This window comes from Cornus florida, unplaced genomic scaffold, assembly GCF_030987335.1.
Source record: "Cornus florida cultivar Cherokee Brave unplaced genomic scaffold, ASM3098733v1 CherokeeBrave_3.0.0_Hap2_Chr01, whole genome shotgun sequence".
Lineage (NCBI taxonomy): Eukaryota > Viridiplantae > Streptophyta > Magnoliopsida > Cornales > Cornaceae > Cornus > Cornus florida.
Genome location: NW_026775571.1, coordinates 11,468,918 through 11,486,035, shown reverse-complemented (window position 1 = coordinate 11,486,035; position 17,118 = coordinate 11,468,918). Strand labels below are relative to the sequence as shown.

Genomic DNA, 17,118 nt, shown 5'->3' with positions numbered 1-17,118 from the left:
AAGGAAAATGACTAGGTCATTGCAACTTGATTGCCATAAGCTTCGCAATCTTCATGGATTGATACCCCTACTTAGCCGCTTTCTTAGTGAATCCGTGCTTAAGTCAGTGGTTTTATTATTGACGCACCACTTGGTCAACATCAAGGGGTCTTCTATTCTACTATATGGGTGTGACGTACTTAAATAGTGTGAGGTTGAGAGCATCTTTCTTATTCAAGATACTATTATATACATGAGTATTTTAATAGAGTTTCGAGCAATTTTGACACAAGGCTTGTAAAAACTCTTCTCTCTTCGAACGTGCCGAGCGAAGAACACTGGTGGATATCAGTTGTATCTTAGAGTTGTATTGGACTGTTATCACCTACATGTAGGGGTGGCAATTCGGGTTCGCGTGTCATAATCGTGTTGTGTCGACCTAAAGGTATAACACTAAACATGTCAATCCGAACACGATACGATTATTAATAATCGTGTCACATATCCTAAACCCAAACACGACATGTTTATTAAACAAGTGACACGACACGACACGTGTAACCCGTTTAATAAACGAATCGTGTTAGACACACCAAACACGACCTGTTTAAAGACTTGTTTAACATGTTTGCCCGTTTAACCTTTTTAACAACTTAACCTGTTTCATGTGGCCAAGTATTATATTCTATGTTTTGTATTTGTCTTTAGTTAATGATTTTGATTAGAGAAAGAATTTGGTCCAAACCATTTTATATGAAGAAAAAAAAAATACATATATTAATTCAACAAAAAGTTACAAACCAGCAAAGAACAATAATATGAGAAAAACACAGAAAATCTTTATCTTGCTCAATCATCATAATCAACATAAAAAGTAAAAACCACCCAATCACCAATAAATCATTCACCACAACAGAATTCCAATAAATGTGGCATATTTTTTTCTTCCAAATAAAAGAAAAATAGTTTTTACCGAAACTTGAAATTAATATTGTAGGAATTCACATGTAAGAGAGAGAGTCCATGAATGAAAAATAATGGATAATCATATCTTGAAATTTTTAAAGATCAAATCATTTATATGGAAAGAACAAAATTTTCCCTCATAATTTGTAATTATAATAATTAAATATATAATTCAACAAAAAAGTTTCAAACCAGCGAAGAACATCATTCGGAGAAAAACACAAAAAAAATATTTGTCTTGCTCAAGAACTCATTCAACACAACAAAATTCCAAGAAATATTGCATCTAAACTTTGATATAACTATGCAATCGTAAAAGCTGCAAAATATTTTCTAACGAAACAAATAACCCTAATATCTCTTTAAGAACTCACAAATCAGGATCGATTCGACCAAAAACCCAAGACTATGAAGGAGGGTTTGAAAAATCAGATATTGAGCAAATCTTGTCAAATTTAGATAGAGAGAGGATGACCAAAACAATATTTAGATAAACCATAAATCATAAATAATTTTAGTATTTTACAAGAAAATAGATCAGGGAGAGGTCATTGAGTTGTAGAAGAATCAGGTGCAACAAGAAGATAGATCGCCTTTAGTCATACGAACAACAAGAACACGACACGTTTATACGCATTTAGTAATACTGACACGTTTAAAATATCTTCTAATGACTAAAGGCGTATAATAGAATCAGGTGCAACAACAAGTAATAATGTGATATGTACAGGGTTTCTTATGTATACGGACCAAAATGTCCCATATCAAGTCAAAACATGTTAAACGGGTTGAGCCCTAAAACCCGAACACGACACGTTTAACTTAACGGGTTAATCGTGTCAACCCATTTACGACACGAACCCGGTTTATAGTAAACCCATTATCCATTTAACTCGTCTCGTGTACGTATTGTGTTGGCGGTTCGTGCCGAATTTTGCTTCCCCTACCTGTATGTAGGGAGGCCATACGACTTTAGGACAATGCTCGCATGCCTCTCATTATCCAAACCCATTCTTTCCTATATAGTTTACTTATTTATATTGTATAAATTATTGTACTTATTGTTATATTCATGATATTCAATTTGATGTATTATCCATGATTAATGAAAGTTTTGTTAATTTATGTTGGTGTATCATTCATTGTATATGAATAAAAGTAGATGAATTATTCTTTTAGTGTCAATTTCCCCAACATGTTTATGTGTGTGTATATATAAGTGTATATATCATATTTGGAGGTGACCCATATGCACCTCAATGCGAGAATCAAAACCCAAATAAGATTAGCTTTGGATGCTGTTTGGTTGCCGAATTTCATCATTGGCTTGATATGTTTCTTCTTCTGCTGCACCCAATTGCTCCTTCAATCTTTTTAACTCTTCCTCAAGCTCACCCATTTGCAGTTACATCTTAATAATCTGCCGTCGGAATTTTCGGTATTTGCTCGCCGATCAAAAGCTTTCTATCACTGCCTTCGCTGGAACTCGTCACTGGAAGCTTTCTCTAGTCGCCGGCCTTGTTTGTGGATTGGGTTGAATAATTTAGAGAGAAAGTGAGAAGAGAGAGATAGATGGAGGGTAAATTGGGCATTTTATTTAATTTAGTACATGACATCAGCACAATTCATTATTGAGTCGCATTGACTCTAACAGAAGAAAGATTCGTGTAGAATAGTTTTGTTTTTAGAGAAGGTTCGAGTAAATTCTCAAACCACATGAAAAGTCCCTATAATTATGGTAAACATAAATAAGGTCTGTGTACCTTTCTTTAAGTAGAACGAGTAGTGTCTAATTCTTTTTCCTCCGCCCCCCCCCCCCCCCCCCCCCCCAAAGTTAGAACTTCATCCCTAGGGTGGGGGCCGCCAAGCGCGGAAGCTAGAACTAAAGCAAAGTACGAAGCTACAGCTAGCAAGCTTTGGTAGAATTCCAAATGAGATAGCTACATCATTTACATAAGAAGGTTGAAGACTCTTGGGGATCAAGAAGAGTGTGAAAACATTTCAGGGGTAGTATAGTCATTTTGAGAGTGAGATGGTGACGTCAACGTTGATTGGGTGCAGGAAGCCGGCCAGAGGGGTGTATTTGTTATTAAAATTTTAAATTAAGGGAGGTAAGCATAATTATGCAAACTAGAAGGGATGCAGGCTTAATTTAAGATATCTGATTTAAAAAATTTAACATTAAGTGATAAGTAATGTCATGTCTCTTAAAATTTTACCCCGTGTTAGTAATGCTTAGCATTTTAAGTGAAATTCAAATTATACATGAATAAGTGTTTAATCGTTCAAAATTAAAAGAGGAATTGAGTTATCAAACAGCATTTTACTCTCTCTATTCTGCTTTCTTTTCTTTTTCTTTTTTTTTTCTTTTCTCCTTTTCTATTTATTTTTTTATTTTATTTTAATGGGTCGTGAATCAAATTCACAATCAAATTTACTATTAACCATTCAAATCAGGTCACAGTACGACACCAGGTTAATGTCAATAAATAAAGCAAGTGAGATGGTTACACCAAGTAAGAGGACATGAGATTCCAACTAATTTTCATGTGGGAGGGCATTGATGCCACAAACCGAAGGAGATCCGGCTTTGAGCTTTGCTTCGGGTTCCCATGGCCGTTTTCTGCATTTCGGTTGTTAAACTCAAGAGACTTCGCAACATTGGGGAGGACAAGCTCCCTACAATGAAGATGTAACAAGGGCACCTTAGATAAGACACTACCCTTTTGAACATCCAAGCCTGCCGGTCTCCGCAACTTGTAGGGTTCCCCAGTCGTCGGCTCAATATCAACCCTAGGCATTTGCTTCCATCTACGGTGCACAAACCAACCATACTTGTAGTCACCCACAATTGGTGTGCCAAGTGCTTCAGCGCAATGCACACGGAGCTGCACATGTAACACAGAATCATAAGTTAATAGCTAATATTTTAGGGATGCAAGGCTGAGTCACTGAGTCCTCCAAGGCATAATTCTACCTCTTGTTTTACCAAAAATAATTATAATGATGATGGTAAACTAAACATTATAATTATGAAAATTCTTGCTTTCTTAACATTTATACTAAAACATTGCACATGCCACTCCACCTACATATTTGAAAAGTTTTAGTAAGCATATTTGAAAAGTTTTAGTATGAAAGTTTTAAGGAAGTGCTGCAATGAAGAGTACAAATTCACACACCAAAGCGCATGTTACCAACTTACGTTATCTCAACAGTTTTCTGATCCTTGAAAAACGACATTAATTTTAACTTGCATGAATAGTTTGAAAAAGAAGTTTTGGAAGACCAAACATGTTGATGGGCGACTAAAACTACAAAAATGATTTTAACTTCTAAAGCATTTGAAAACCCCAGATACATTAAATGAAAACAGAAATGCATACATGCATATCTTTATCCTTATAAAAGGGGACACATTTTGTATTATCTATATACATTAAGATCAGTACTTTTAATTTAAAAAGGAAACATGAGACTTCGAATATTTGTTTCTCTTCTCACAGACACCTAAATGCAAACACCAGCTATATTCAATAATAGATATTTTTGTATTGTAAATATACATTTAAATCAGTTCTTTTAATTTAATACGGAAACATGACTCTTCAAATATTTGATTTCGTAACAAACATAACTTTTCAAATAATAAAAAGAACTCTTCTAACAAACACCTTCCAACTGCAAAAACCTCCCACTCTTCTAACAAATAACTTCTAACAACACCTCCAGTATTCTAAATTAATATTATTTTGCATTGTAAATTTTGTTTTACACCCATGGTTCACGGTCGCGGTCGCGGTGTAACGAACTCAAACGAATATAGGTGTAAACTGGCCAAACTGGCCAGCTCATGAAGATGTGTAACGGTATCGGACCCTTGAAAAATGATTACGAACCGGGCGATACGCCGTGTATCAACAGATACGGCGAACCATGTTTGCACCACGTTCCTCAGATGACGCGACGATTTAAAGGATCCGTTGAACCATATAAAAAAACAGACTAACATTAAAACTGCCATATCAGCCTATATATCTTACTCTTCTCTCTTTCCGTCTCCCTGCCTATATCTTCCTCTTCTCTCTCTTTCCGTCTCCCTGTGCAAAAAAATCCCCTCAAAAAAAAATAAACCCTATTCCTTGTTTTCTATCCCTATTTTTCTTTCATCTTCTTCAATAAACCAATCACTCAAAATCTCTCTTTCCAGCCTTAACAAAAATACTGAAACCCTATTCCTATTTTTCTAATAATTCTCCTTTTGGTTACCAAGAAAAAGAAAAGAGTTTCTTAGGGTTTAAATCCCTTGTAAAAGTGGATTCTATTTATAATATTTATATACAATTATTACTTATCAAAAAAAATATATAAGTATATACAATTATTATGAAATAAGTTATTTTAATAAAAGAAACAAAAAGACTTTTGGAGTTTCAAAAAGTTGACGTGGATTGAAATCTATCGGTTCAAATTTATACAATTTGAGGTTGAGGTTTAGGACATGACGTTTTGCTTTATATATCAATCTCTCCCTCTCTTGTACCTTTTCCTTTTTTTTATAAAGAAATTCAATTTCCGAAGAGTTCTGTCAATAGTTAATTAACTTCATCCATCCAACTTAACTTCTATTTTTTCACATTAAATTGTAATTTCAAAATTTTTTTCTTAAAAAAAATAAATAAATAAAGTGAAGGTTTTAAGTTGGGTTGTGTCTGAAATTTGACGCCTGTTGAAATTGGTGGTATCAAAGTTGACGTGCAGGTTTTGCTTTATATCAGTCTCTGTATCTCATACATTATCTCTCGCTCATCTAGGTTTTGTTTGTTGGATGTTTTCCTCTGTCTTCCAACAACTTCAAACCCTTTCGAATATGGTCATATTTGGTTCGTGTGCATCAAATTGCAACTCAAAGCGTCATTTTTAATTTTTTTCTGGTATGTTTCAATTTAATTCAGAACATAATAGATCAAATTTTGATCTACTCTTTCTTTTTCTTAGTGTATTTTACTCAATTTTACTGTTCATTTCACCGATTTTGGAATTTATACAGTAGTTGTTCATTGAATCATAATAAATCAAATTTCAATCCATTTTTTTTTCATCAAGTGTATTTTACTCGATTGTTATTTTAATAAAACCAACAACTGGTTTCACATTTTTACACATCTGGTAATATGTATTGTATTATGCATAACATGTGACCACTTAAAATTTTATACACACTTTAATCACATTTTTTATTTGTATAAGTAATGTGGATTGAAACGAAAAAAGCGTTCAAAAGGGGAACGCGTCCCATATACAAAAACAAAACTGAAACCTAAGGACCCAGAAGGTCCAAAAAATCTATGAAATCATCATTAATTGCTTCTCTTTCTTTCGATTCTTATTTTTTTACGTTCTCTTTGTGCCTTTCTAATTATTATTTTTATTTGTTTTTTGCACCTACTCAGACAGTTTTGAGTTGCTTGCCTTACAAATTCATAGCATTGATCATGTACACGTGGGCAATGTTAGTTTTCGGCTGAAAACCTTTGTTTAGGGCTCCGAAATCGCATTTTATTGTCTTACGAGAGGCCTGCTAATTATTTCAAGATTTTTGTTCGAGGCCTATACAAAGTTGAAATGCTCTGACATTTTATATTTAGTAGTTTTTATTAATTAGGTTTCGTTTTCTATTTTTTTTTTTTTTTTTTTTAAATTTAGAAAGAATTTATTTTTAGGTTTCTTTCTAGGATTAATTTCCTTATTTTTTTAGTTTCCTTCTAGTGTAATGTTTTCTCTATTATAAATATACATGTACTACAAGAGTAGAATTTAACATTTGATTAATAATATTACAGATTGCTTGGCAATTCTTACCAACTTTGTGTATTCAAAGTTACCCTACTTTGTGGAATCAAAGTAACCTTATTCCTTGTGAACGTTTATCGCTTCTGCTTACGTAACTTGGTATCAGAGCCTTGATTTACCCTAGGCTGATGAAGATTGCTCGTTTTGGTAGCACCCACTTTGCCTACAAATTTTTTTTTTTTTTTTTGATAAATAAATAATTCATTAAAAAAAATGCCAAAAAAAAAAAAAAATTAGAAAGAATTTATTTTTAGGTTTATTTCTAGGATTAAATTCCTTATGTTTTTAGTTTCCTTCTAGTGTTAGGTTTTCTCTATTATAAATATAGATGTACTACAAGAGCAGAATTTTTTTTTTTTTTGATAAGTAAATTATATAAAAAGCGTTCAAAAGAGGAACGCGTCCCAAACTATACAAAGACAAAACGGAGCCTATGAACTCAAAGAGCTCAAAAAATCAACAATCTACTCGAGAGAGGAGTAGTCTCTCCCCTGACCCCAACAAAACAAATTACAAATGATAGAAAATTTTAACACCCCAATGGAGGATTCCTTTCCCTTAAAAGATCTTCCATTACGCTCTCTCCAAAGGCTCCACCAAATACAAAAAGGGATCACCCTCCAAAAAACTCTAGCCTGAGCCCCCACCCATTGGCCCCTCCACATATCTAACAACTCCCAAGATGACCAAGGCATGACCCAATGAATACCAAACAGGCCAAACATCAAACTCCAACAATCATAATCCACAGAACAGTGCAACAAAAGATGATCCACCGACTCCCCATTAATCTTGCAAAGACAACACCTATTAACAATGATATGCCTTCGCTTCCTCAAATTGTCCAAAGTCAAAATCTTACTCCAAGCTGCAGTCCACACAAAAAAGGCCACCCTAAGAGGCGCCTTAGACCTCCACACCGTCTTCCATGGGAATGAGGTACCATGAAAACTAGAAAGGCACACAAAAAAGGACCGGACCTGGAACATCCCCTGAGAAGAAGGCACCCAAATCAAGGAATCTGCCCCAGACCCCTCCACCTCCTGTCCATAAAGGAGAGCCAAAAACCCAGTGACATCATCCAGCTCCCAATCCTGAAAAGCTCGCCGAAAACGCACATCCCAAGACAACCTTCCACTATCAAGGCGATAGTAGTCAGCAACCATAGCATGTTTGTCAACAGCAATCCTGAAAAGCCTGGGAAACAATAGGGCCAAAGGCCTATCATCACACCATGGATCCTCCCAAAACCGGACAGTTCTTCCATCCCGAACTCTGAATCTAATATGTTTGGAAAAGACATCCCACCCCTTACCAATGGCCCTCCACAACCCCACTCCGCTAACAGACCTGACTGATCTAACTGACCACCCTCCTCTCTCCTCCCCAAAGCGACATGAGATAACCCTTCTCCATAATCTATGTCTTTCCTTACCAAATCTCCAAAGCCACTTACCAAGAAGAGCACAATTGAAAAGGGCCAATCTCCTAATTCCAAGCCCTCCCAACCGGCCTGCAAACCTGTTCCCATTTGACAAGATGATACTTGAACTCTTCTCCGCGACCCCCCCAAAGGAAATTACATTGGAGCATTTCTAGTCTTCCAACAATAGAGGCTGGAATACGAAAAAGCGAAAGAAAGTACGTTGGAAGGCTTGACAAAGTGCTCTTCACTAACGTAACTTTACCGCCCTTTGACAGATATTGTTTTTTCCAACCCGCTAATCTTCTCTCGACCCGCTCAATCACCGGGTTCCAACTTCCCACCCTCCTAGCCGAGTCCCCCAGCGGCAAACCCAAGTACGAGATGGGAAAGCGTTGCGTCCCACACCCTAGAACAGCAGCCAGAGTGTCCACCTCCTGAACCTCCCCCACAGGAACAATCACACTCTTTCCCACGTTAACTTTCAAACCAGAAACAACCTGGAAACAAACCAAAACACATCTCAGAATCCTCAACTGGGACACATCAACCTCACAAAAAACAATAGTGTCATCCGCAAAAAGTAAATGAGAGATCTCCAACTGCTGAACTGATTCAGGGCCAATCTTGAAACCCCTAAGAAAACCCAAATCCACCGCCCTTCTCATCAGCCTGCTAAGGGCCTCCATAACAATAATAAAAAGAAAAGGGGAGAGAGGATCCCCCTGTCTCAACCCACGAGAACTGCCAAAGAACCCCGAAGGAGAGCCATTCACCAACACCGAAAACCTGACAGTGGAAACACAAGAAACAATCCACTTCCTCCATCTCTCACCAAAACCCATCCTCTCCAACAGATAGAACAGGAAATTCCAACAAACATGATCATAGGCTTTCTCAATATCCAGCTTGCACAGAACACCAGGAGTCCCACTACGAAGTCTAGAATCCACACATTCGCTAGCAATAAGAGCGGAATCCAGAATCTGTCTACCCCCAACGAAAGCATTCTGAGACTCAGAGATAACTCCATCCAGGACCTCCCTCAATCTAAGGGCAAAGACTTTTGCAATGATCTTGTAAATGCACCCGATCAGATTAATGGGTCTAAAATCCTTGATATTAGAAGCACCACCCTTTTTAGGAATAAGGGCAATAAAAGATGCGTTAAGCGATTTCTCAAATCGCCCCGTGGAATGGAACTCATGAAAAGTGCCCATAATCTCGTACCGGACCACCTCCCAGCTTTCCAACAAAAATCTCATCGTGAAACCATCAGGACCTGGAGCCTTATCACCATTGCAACTCTTTAAAGCCTTCAGCACTTCCTCCTCCGAAAAAGGATTTTCCAGCCCATCTCTCTCCAAGGCAGAAATAAAATCGAAGTGAAGACCATCTAGACGAGGTCTCCAACGAAGAGGCTCAGAATAAAGTCTTTGATAGAAAGAGACAATAGCACTTCGCACCTCCTCCTCCGAAGACAAAACTGCACCATCCACACACATCCGCCCAATATGATTACCCCTCCTATTAGCATTAGCAGTTCTGTGAAAAAACTTCGTATTACGATCCCCCTCTTTAAGCCATAATGCCCGAGATTTCTGACGCCACGAGATTTCCTCCAAAAGAGCAATCTCCACACATTCTGCCTGGCAAGCTGCTCTTCTACTGCGTTGAGATTCCGTAATAGCACCCTCCCCTTCCAATCGATCAATCTCCGCAATATCAGCCAAAGCCCTATTCTTCCTCCACACTAAGCTCCCAAACACCTTCTTATTCCACCTTTTAAGATTTGTTTTCAGGATTCGAAGCTTTCCGGCAAGAATATGGCTCGATGTACCCACCACCAGATTCTCCTCCCACCAAGAATGGACAAATTCCTGGAAGTTATCCGCACGAAGCCACATATTCTCAAATCTGAAAGGATTACTGCAAGACCTCAAACCTCCACAGTCCAAAACCAAGGGAATTTGATCCGACGTCACCCTAGCCAAAACTACCTGAACAACATCCGGGAATTTCTCCTCCCATTCACCTGAAATCAAAAATCTATCAATGCGAGAGAAAGTTGGAACTTCCCTTCCACTGGACCAAGTAAAGGAAGCTCCCTCAAAAGGGAGATCAATAAGCTGGTGGCCATCAATAAAATCAGAAAAGTGCATCATAGCCTGGGTCCACGGGCCAACTGTAGACCTCTCCGCCGGGGATCTAACCACATTAAAGTCTCCTGCCATACACTAAGGAAGAGACCACCTCCCCTTCACCCCACTCAACTCCTCCCACAAACCATCCCTCACAACATCATCAACCGGCCCATACACCCCAGAAAAACCCCAAATGAAGCCATCCTCCTCCATCACAAAAGCATAAGATAAAGAAAATCTCCCTCTGCAAACATCAACTTTAGTCAGCCATCTCCTATCCCACATAATAAGAACACCTCCTGAAGTCCCAACAGCATCCAACACCTCCCATTCAACAAAGCGGTTGCCCCACAAACTTTTCACCACCCGATCAGACAAAGAATCAATCTTTGTTTCTTGAAGACACACCAAGTGCACCCCCCATTTCCTCACTGCCATCTTCACCACCCTGCGCTTGCCACGATCGTTCAGACCGCGGACATTCCACGATAAAATTCGAAACTTCATGAGGAAACAATCATTCCCTTCACCCCCCTACCCCTCCCTCCTCCCTTAGCATTACCCCTCTACTTCTCCACCCCACTCACCCTATCATAATTCACATCACAGCACAGATTTCTAAGCTCCCTTTCCCCTTTTCCCGAAGTCAGGTTCTTCTTCTTCCTACTCCTCCTTCTGGAAAATTGAATCATCTCCCCTTCTCTCCCCTCTGCCGTGGCCTGAAGGATTGCTAAGGCTTGATCACGCTTTCCTTTGCATGAGACACCCAGTAGATCACAAGTAGCCCCAATGTTAGCCTTAACCCAATCCAATCCAGTGTCCTCACCTTCCTGCCTACACATCTTGCTGCCCATCTCCTCTGGATGAACTACAGCCAAAGGGTCCACCACCCCCAAATTAGCAAAACCCTCCTCCTCCCACAAAATCATATCCAGAGAACTCCCCTGATCCATTCTGCTTCCATCTGCCATACCTCCCTTGGCCTCCACAACTTCATCAACAGATGATAACCAGTCCTCTCTAAAATCCAACACATCACTCTGTGTGACCGGGACCGGGTTACAATCAACAGAATGGTCATCGATCGAAAATCTGTGCTTCTGCAACTCCTTCACCAAAAGAGAAGCTGATTCCTCACTGAGGGAAATGCGGATATCTTTACCCACACAAACAGTCACCACATCAGGCATAGGATCCTTCAAACAAGCCACTGGATCACCCTTAAAATAAGAACACACCCCTTCCGATCCACCCAAACGAAGCTTAGCCGCCCTACCCATCTCCTCCCCTGAAGAATCAAACCTAAAGGCTGAGGAAAATTCCGTAACAAGTCTCAGCGATCCCTACAGAGTGTCGATCCACATCCCTGTCACTAGACAAGCAAACCGTCCCATCCCTTTCTGACGGCCCAACAATCCCAAACTCCGAGCCAACTGTAGAGATCAACCCTTCCACCAAGTCAGCCTCAACAACAGGTGAAAGCAAATGATGCCTCCCATCAACAATCTTACCCCCTTTACTATTCAACTCGCAAGAGGGAGTAGAAGCAGAAATAGAAGAAGATGCAGATTTCCGAGCATGAAAGGAACTCGACATACCTGGGCACGAATGAGACACCTTACGGGCCACCCATTTCTGTTTGTCCTTCCTAGTCCATTTCTTACTGGGAATTATCGGCAAACTCCGAGATGTAACATCCTTCTTAATGGAGACACATTCGCCTTTCTCGTCATCTCCCAAAAATCCAGATTGAAGAATTTCAAATCTGTTACCCAAGAGTCGATTCTGACAACACGACCCATGCCGGAAGTTCTTTGAACTAGCCCCAGCCCCTTTTGACACCTTCGAACTCACCTTCACCCAATTCGCCTTCTCCTTCCTCGACCAAACACGTGAGGTCGAAACTCTCTGTGACGTAACCAAGTCAGGTTCTGGAATGCCATGGCTTTGACCTGCTTCTAAGGATGTGATGGGCTGCCCACTGTGGAAGGAAATTGAGAGATGGTTGTTTGGGCCCCATTTAACCAACCTTCCTTTATCCACTCTTGTCTTCACCTGAACCGGTCCAGAGGAAAAGAGAGGCCCAGATTGCTTAGATCATCCATCCCGTTTAACAGACTTAATGAACCGCCTCAGCCCAATGGATGACCCAGGCCCACCCCACGCATTAGAATCCTTCCCAGTGGCTTTTGATCCCGCTGCATGAGTCCCACGTAATCTAGGCCCAACACCATCCGGCCCAAAAGAAGTTGAGTTTAAAAAATCGAGAGAAGCACGTGACTCGGCACGAGGAAGGGTAGCTGTCATCCACTCAAAACAATTATCCTTTCTCCTCCAACCACGTGTCCCAGACGAAGCCTTCCCATTTCCACTTGCCTTAGGCGCGTGGCTGTTCACACGTCCCTGACCTTGGATCCGGTTACTCTGCACCTCCATCTGTTGGAAATCCGGCTTGACTCCATCCCCACCTCCATGATTGTAAACCGAACGAGAGATGCAAGCCAACGCCTCCGGTGAGCCCGAATCACCTTTTCCGGAACATGTCCCAGTCAGCGGAACCATTGTCGGATCAATCTCTTCAGATAGCGAAATTCTGAATGCCCATCTTCCATCCTCCACAACCACACTCGCCGGAATTACACCACCCCCAGCCACAGTGATCACAATTCTTTCCGTATCACTCATTTCAAAGGCCTCCACATCTCTAAACCCGCCACAAGCGTCACCAATGGCGACGAAGAGCTTCTGACACCAAAGGTGCAGCGGCAGACCATACAGAATGACTCACCTGAAATTGTGCCTCAATCTCAAACCAGAACACCCAACCCTAAAGTACCAGGGATCAATAAGAAGTTGAGCCTCACCCCAAGATTTCTTGCCCCAATCCAGAACCTTATGGGCCTCTAACGCCGACGGGAACCGGAACAACAGAAGTCCGTCCGGCAAAGAATTAACCCTAACTCCTCCCGAAATCAACCAAGTCTTCGTAGCCCAATCTTCAATGTTCTCCAAAGACCCCACCTCTCTGTCAAATCTCCCAACCAGACAAGCCCTAAGAACACGTTCTCGAGAGGAAGAACTGCGAGTGTCCACTCTGAACACATGATCCCTCGAGGAAGGAATCCGTTCCACCTCTCCTTTTAGGTCCAGACGAGGTAAACGAGCAACCTCTAAATAAGACTGCTTCTGACTCTCCAGCACTTTCATTAGCAGATCCACGCAACAGAAACCGAAAACACACAGCCAACAGAGAAAGGGGAATCAAAAAGAAAAATGACAGAGGATTTCACCGGAATTAATGACTCTGGTGACTGGTCGGAGCAGTGGACTCAGGCCACATCTCTGCCACGACAAACTTTCTCTTTGACTACCAAAAATGCACTACTACAAGAGCAGAATTTAACATTTGATTAATAATATTAGAAATTGCTTTGCAATTCTTACCAACTTTGTGGATTCAAAGTTACCCTACTTTATGGATTCAAAGTAATCGTGTTCCTTCAGAACGATTATCGCTTCCGCTTGCGTAACTTGGTATCAGAGCCTTGATTTACCCTGGACTGATGAAGATTGCTCGTTTTGGTAGCGTCCACTTTGCCAACGATAACCGCAGAGTGAAGGCCCCTTGGGCTACCATGCATACTCAAGAACGGTTCATAGCAATAGGTTTTGGGATTGGTGGAAACCATGTTGGTAGTTCAATTCGAGTTCACGCTGATGATATGTCTCGCAACCAACCGAATATGGGTTATATTCTTGTTTATTCACGTAGGCCTTCAGCCTATGCGGATTATTCCAATGATTCTTCCAATGATGAGGAGTTCGTATTTAGTGATCGAGGTAGACGCAACAATCATGAATTTTAGGTAAAACTTGCTATACTTACTTTTAATGAAAGTTTTATTATTGAAGATGTCTTGGACTGGCTTGAAGAAGTTGAAGAATTTTTCTAATATTTTGATGTACTTGAAAACGAGCAAGTTCCACTTGTTAAAGGTTGGGCTTCAAGGTCAAAAAGTGTACAGAAGAAATTTACAAACCAGATTGTAGCATCAAGAATAATGATAATTTTGTAGAATCAACAAGTGATATCTCAAAAGATTGTTCAAGAGGCAAATTTATTGCTAAACCTATTGTAGTTGAAGATGAAGAAGTTAAGAATGTGAAAACAATAACTTTTTTGCAAAAGTTGGTAGATGCAGGAAATGATTTTAGCACAACAAAAGGAGATAATGGTGACAAAAATTTTGATGCTAAAAGGAGGAATTTGAGCATCAAGTTGTTGAAGAATCATCATGTTAGCAAATTGCAAGTGAAGAAAATTTTATTTTGAAAGGTACCACTAAAGATAAATTGATGTCATGTTTTGGAGATTCTCGTGGCTGTGAACAATATGATTTTGTGGTAAGCGAGACTTCACATTATTCACAGCCAAACTGGAGGACGAGTTTTTTTTACGTGGAGGGGACTAATGTAAGACAAAATTTTGAACACTTTGACAAATACGTTTTTTTATCAGAAAGGAGTATTTTTTTGGTGTAAATGATACATTGAGAAAAACCCACTATCTTTAGCTTGTCGGCTATGTTGGTTTTCGGTTGAAAGCTTTCATTTAGGGCTCCGAAATCGCATTTTATTGTCTTATAGGAGGCCTGCTGATTATTTCGAGATTTTTGTTCAAGGCCTTAACAAAGTCGGAATGCTCTGAGATTTTATGTTTAGTAGTTTTTATATTTTTAGAAAGAACTTATTTTCAGGTTTATTTATAGGATTAGTTTCTTATGTTTTTAGTTTCATTCTAGTGTTAGGTTTTCTCTATTATAAATATACATGTACTACAAGAGCAGAATTTAACCTTTGATTAATAATATTTCATATTGTTTTGCAATTCTTATCAACGTTGTGGATTCAAAGTAACCTTGCTCCTTGTGAACGTTTATCACATCCGCTTAAGTCAGTATATTTAATAATTGATGAATTCCAAAAGACGTGACTCAAAAGTCATTTATTTTCTCTTTATGCCCTTTTCATTCCCAAAACATATCGGGCTAATCACAATTCTTTATGGAGCACTTTTTTTTTTTTTTTCCCCCATTTAGCATATCATTCATAGATATTTGCAACATTCTTTATTTTAACATTTTCCATCGCGTGACTCTTCATTTTTAAAAGAGTTGTCATAATTATTAAAAAAAATATTTGCGTAACTTTTTCTTATTATTAATTTTTTGGGTAATTAACACTGACACTCCCTGAGGCTATGTTACATAGACTCGGGTACGTGTGTCAAACACGAGTATGTATCCATGTATCGGACATGTCAAATGTCCAAACAGAAGGACACACAAACATGACTAAATATTGATCTTATTAATTATTTTATTTTATTTTCTAGAGTAAAGTATTATTTTTATCTAATATAATGTTCAATATAGGCATTTAACACATTTTAAAGTAATAATATAATATAATTGAATGATTGGATATGTTTTTTAAGGACATGTCCAATCAAAGTGTTGGATACATATTCCATACCCATGTCCGAGCAATATGTGTCTGACATAGGTACTTCACTACTTTTGAAGAGTCCATATAGCATAGATTACAAGTAGATATAACTTGACCTCTTTTTAAACAATGACACCACTTAGGTTTAATAAAGTAAACAAAGACACCCCTAATGACATGATTGCACTTTGATTGATTAGTTGACCTATTTAAATATTGGAATTATCATTTTACCCTTTACAAGTCATTTTTATTACGCCAAATTAACCCTCTCTAACAACATATTCTAACATTAATAAACCAAACAACACCACCACCACCAATTATTCAACATTTAGTAGATTTCAAAAATCATTCTAATCCAATAGTTAATAAAAAAAAAGTGTTCATGCAAGGTTCTCTTGATAACTTTACTTTATAATACACACGCATTTATATATTATTTTCAATATATATACGCATATTTATACATGCCACTTGATGCTATTGAAATGAAAATTTATCTATCAAGGAAACATGCAATTAATATAAATAATTGCATGAAATTGACAATACAGAGTTGTCTGACATTATGATCTAGCTAAGCTAACCACATTCACTATACATCAATTTTAAGACGTTAAGAAAATAAATTAGAACTTAATTGAATAATTACAATAAATTTAAATAAATGAAAACAAAACCTCATTTGGATAAAAATTTTGAATGAAAATTTATTTAGATGATAACTATAGAATAAATTTAAAGGGAGTAATTTAAGTTTATATTGATTTGCCCTACTTAAGTATATTAGCTTAAAATAATGTGTAAGAAGTTATTTGAAATCCAAATTGACCAACATTCAATCACAACCTAGAAAAAAAAATAATAAAATAAAATCTAGATTAAATAAATCAAAATCCAATACCATTAAAGTCTTTGAACTCGGGGTTCAACTAAAATCTTTTTTCAATTACTTGCGAGATCTACTACATAAATTCTATGTTCAATTTTGGTATTTTTTTTTTTTTTTTCAAAAGTTAAACAAATACATATGTTGAAGTAATTGGTGGTGGTGGTGGTGGTAGTGCTTGATTAATTAATGTGCAAACACGAGTATGTATCCATGTATCGGACATGTCAAATGTCCAAACAGAAGGACACACAAACATGACTAAATATTGATCTTATTAATTATTTTATTTTATTTTCTAGAGTAAAGTATTATTTTTATCTAATATAATGTTCAATATAGGCATTTAACAC

General features: G+C 38.2%; 1 protein-coding gene across 4 annotated transcripts in view; it reads right to left on the bottom strand.

The window, feature by feature from the left end:
- Positions 1-3,364: 3,364 nt before the first annotated feature.
- Positions 3,365-17,118, bottom strand: part of LOC132289303 (RNA pseudouridine synthase 3, mitochondrial-like) — a 29,299-nt gene continuing 15,545 nt past the window's right edge. For all 4 annotated transcript variants that reach the window (XM_059789990.1, XM_059789980.1, XM_059789959.1 and 1 more), the window contains one exon: positions 3,365-3,833. In XM_059789990.1, the coding sequence (XP_059645973.1) occupies positions 3,453-3,833 (381 nt within the window). In that variant the 3' untranslated portion in view covers positions 3,365-3,452. The remainder of the gene's footprint in view (positions 3,834-17,118) is intronic.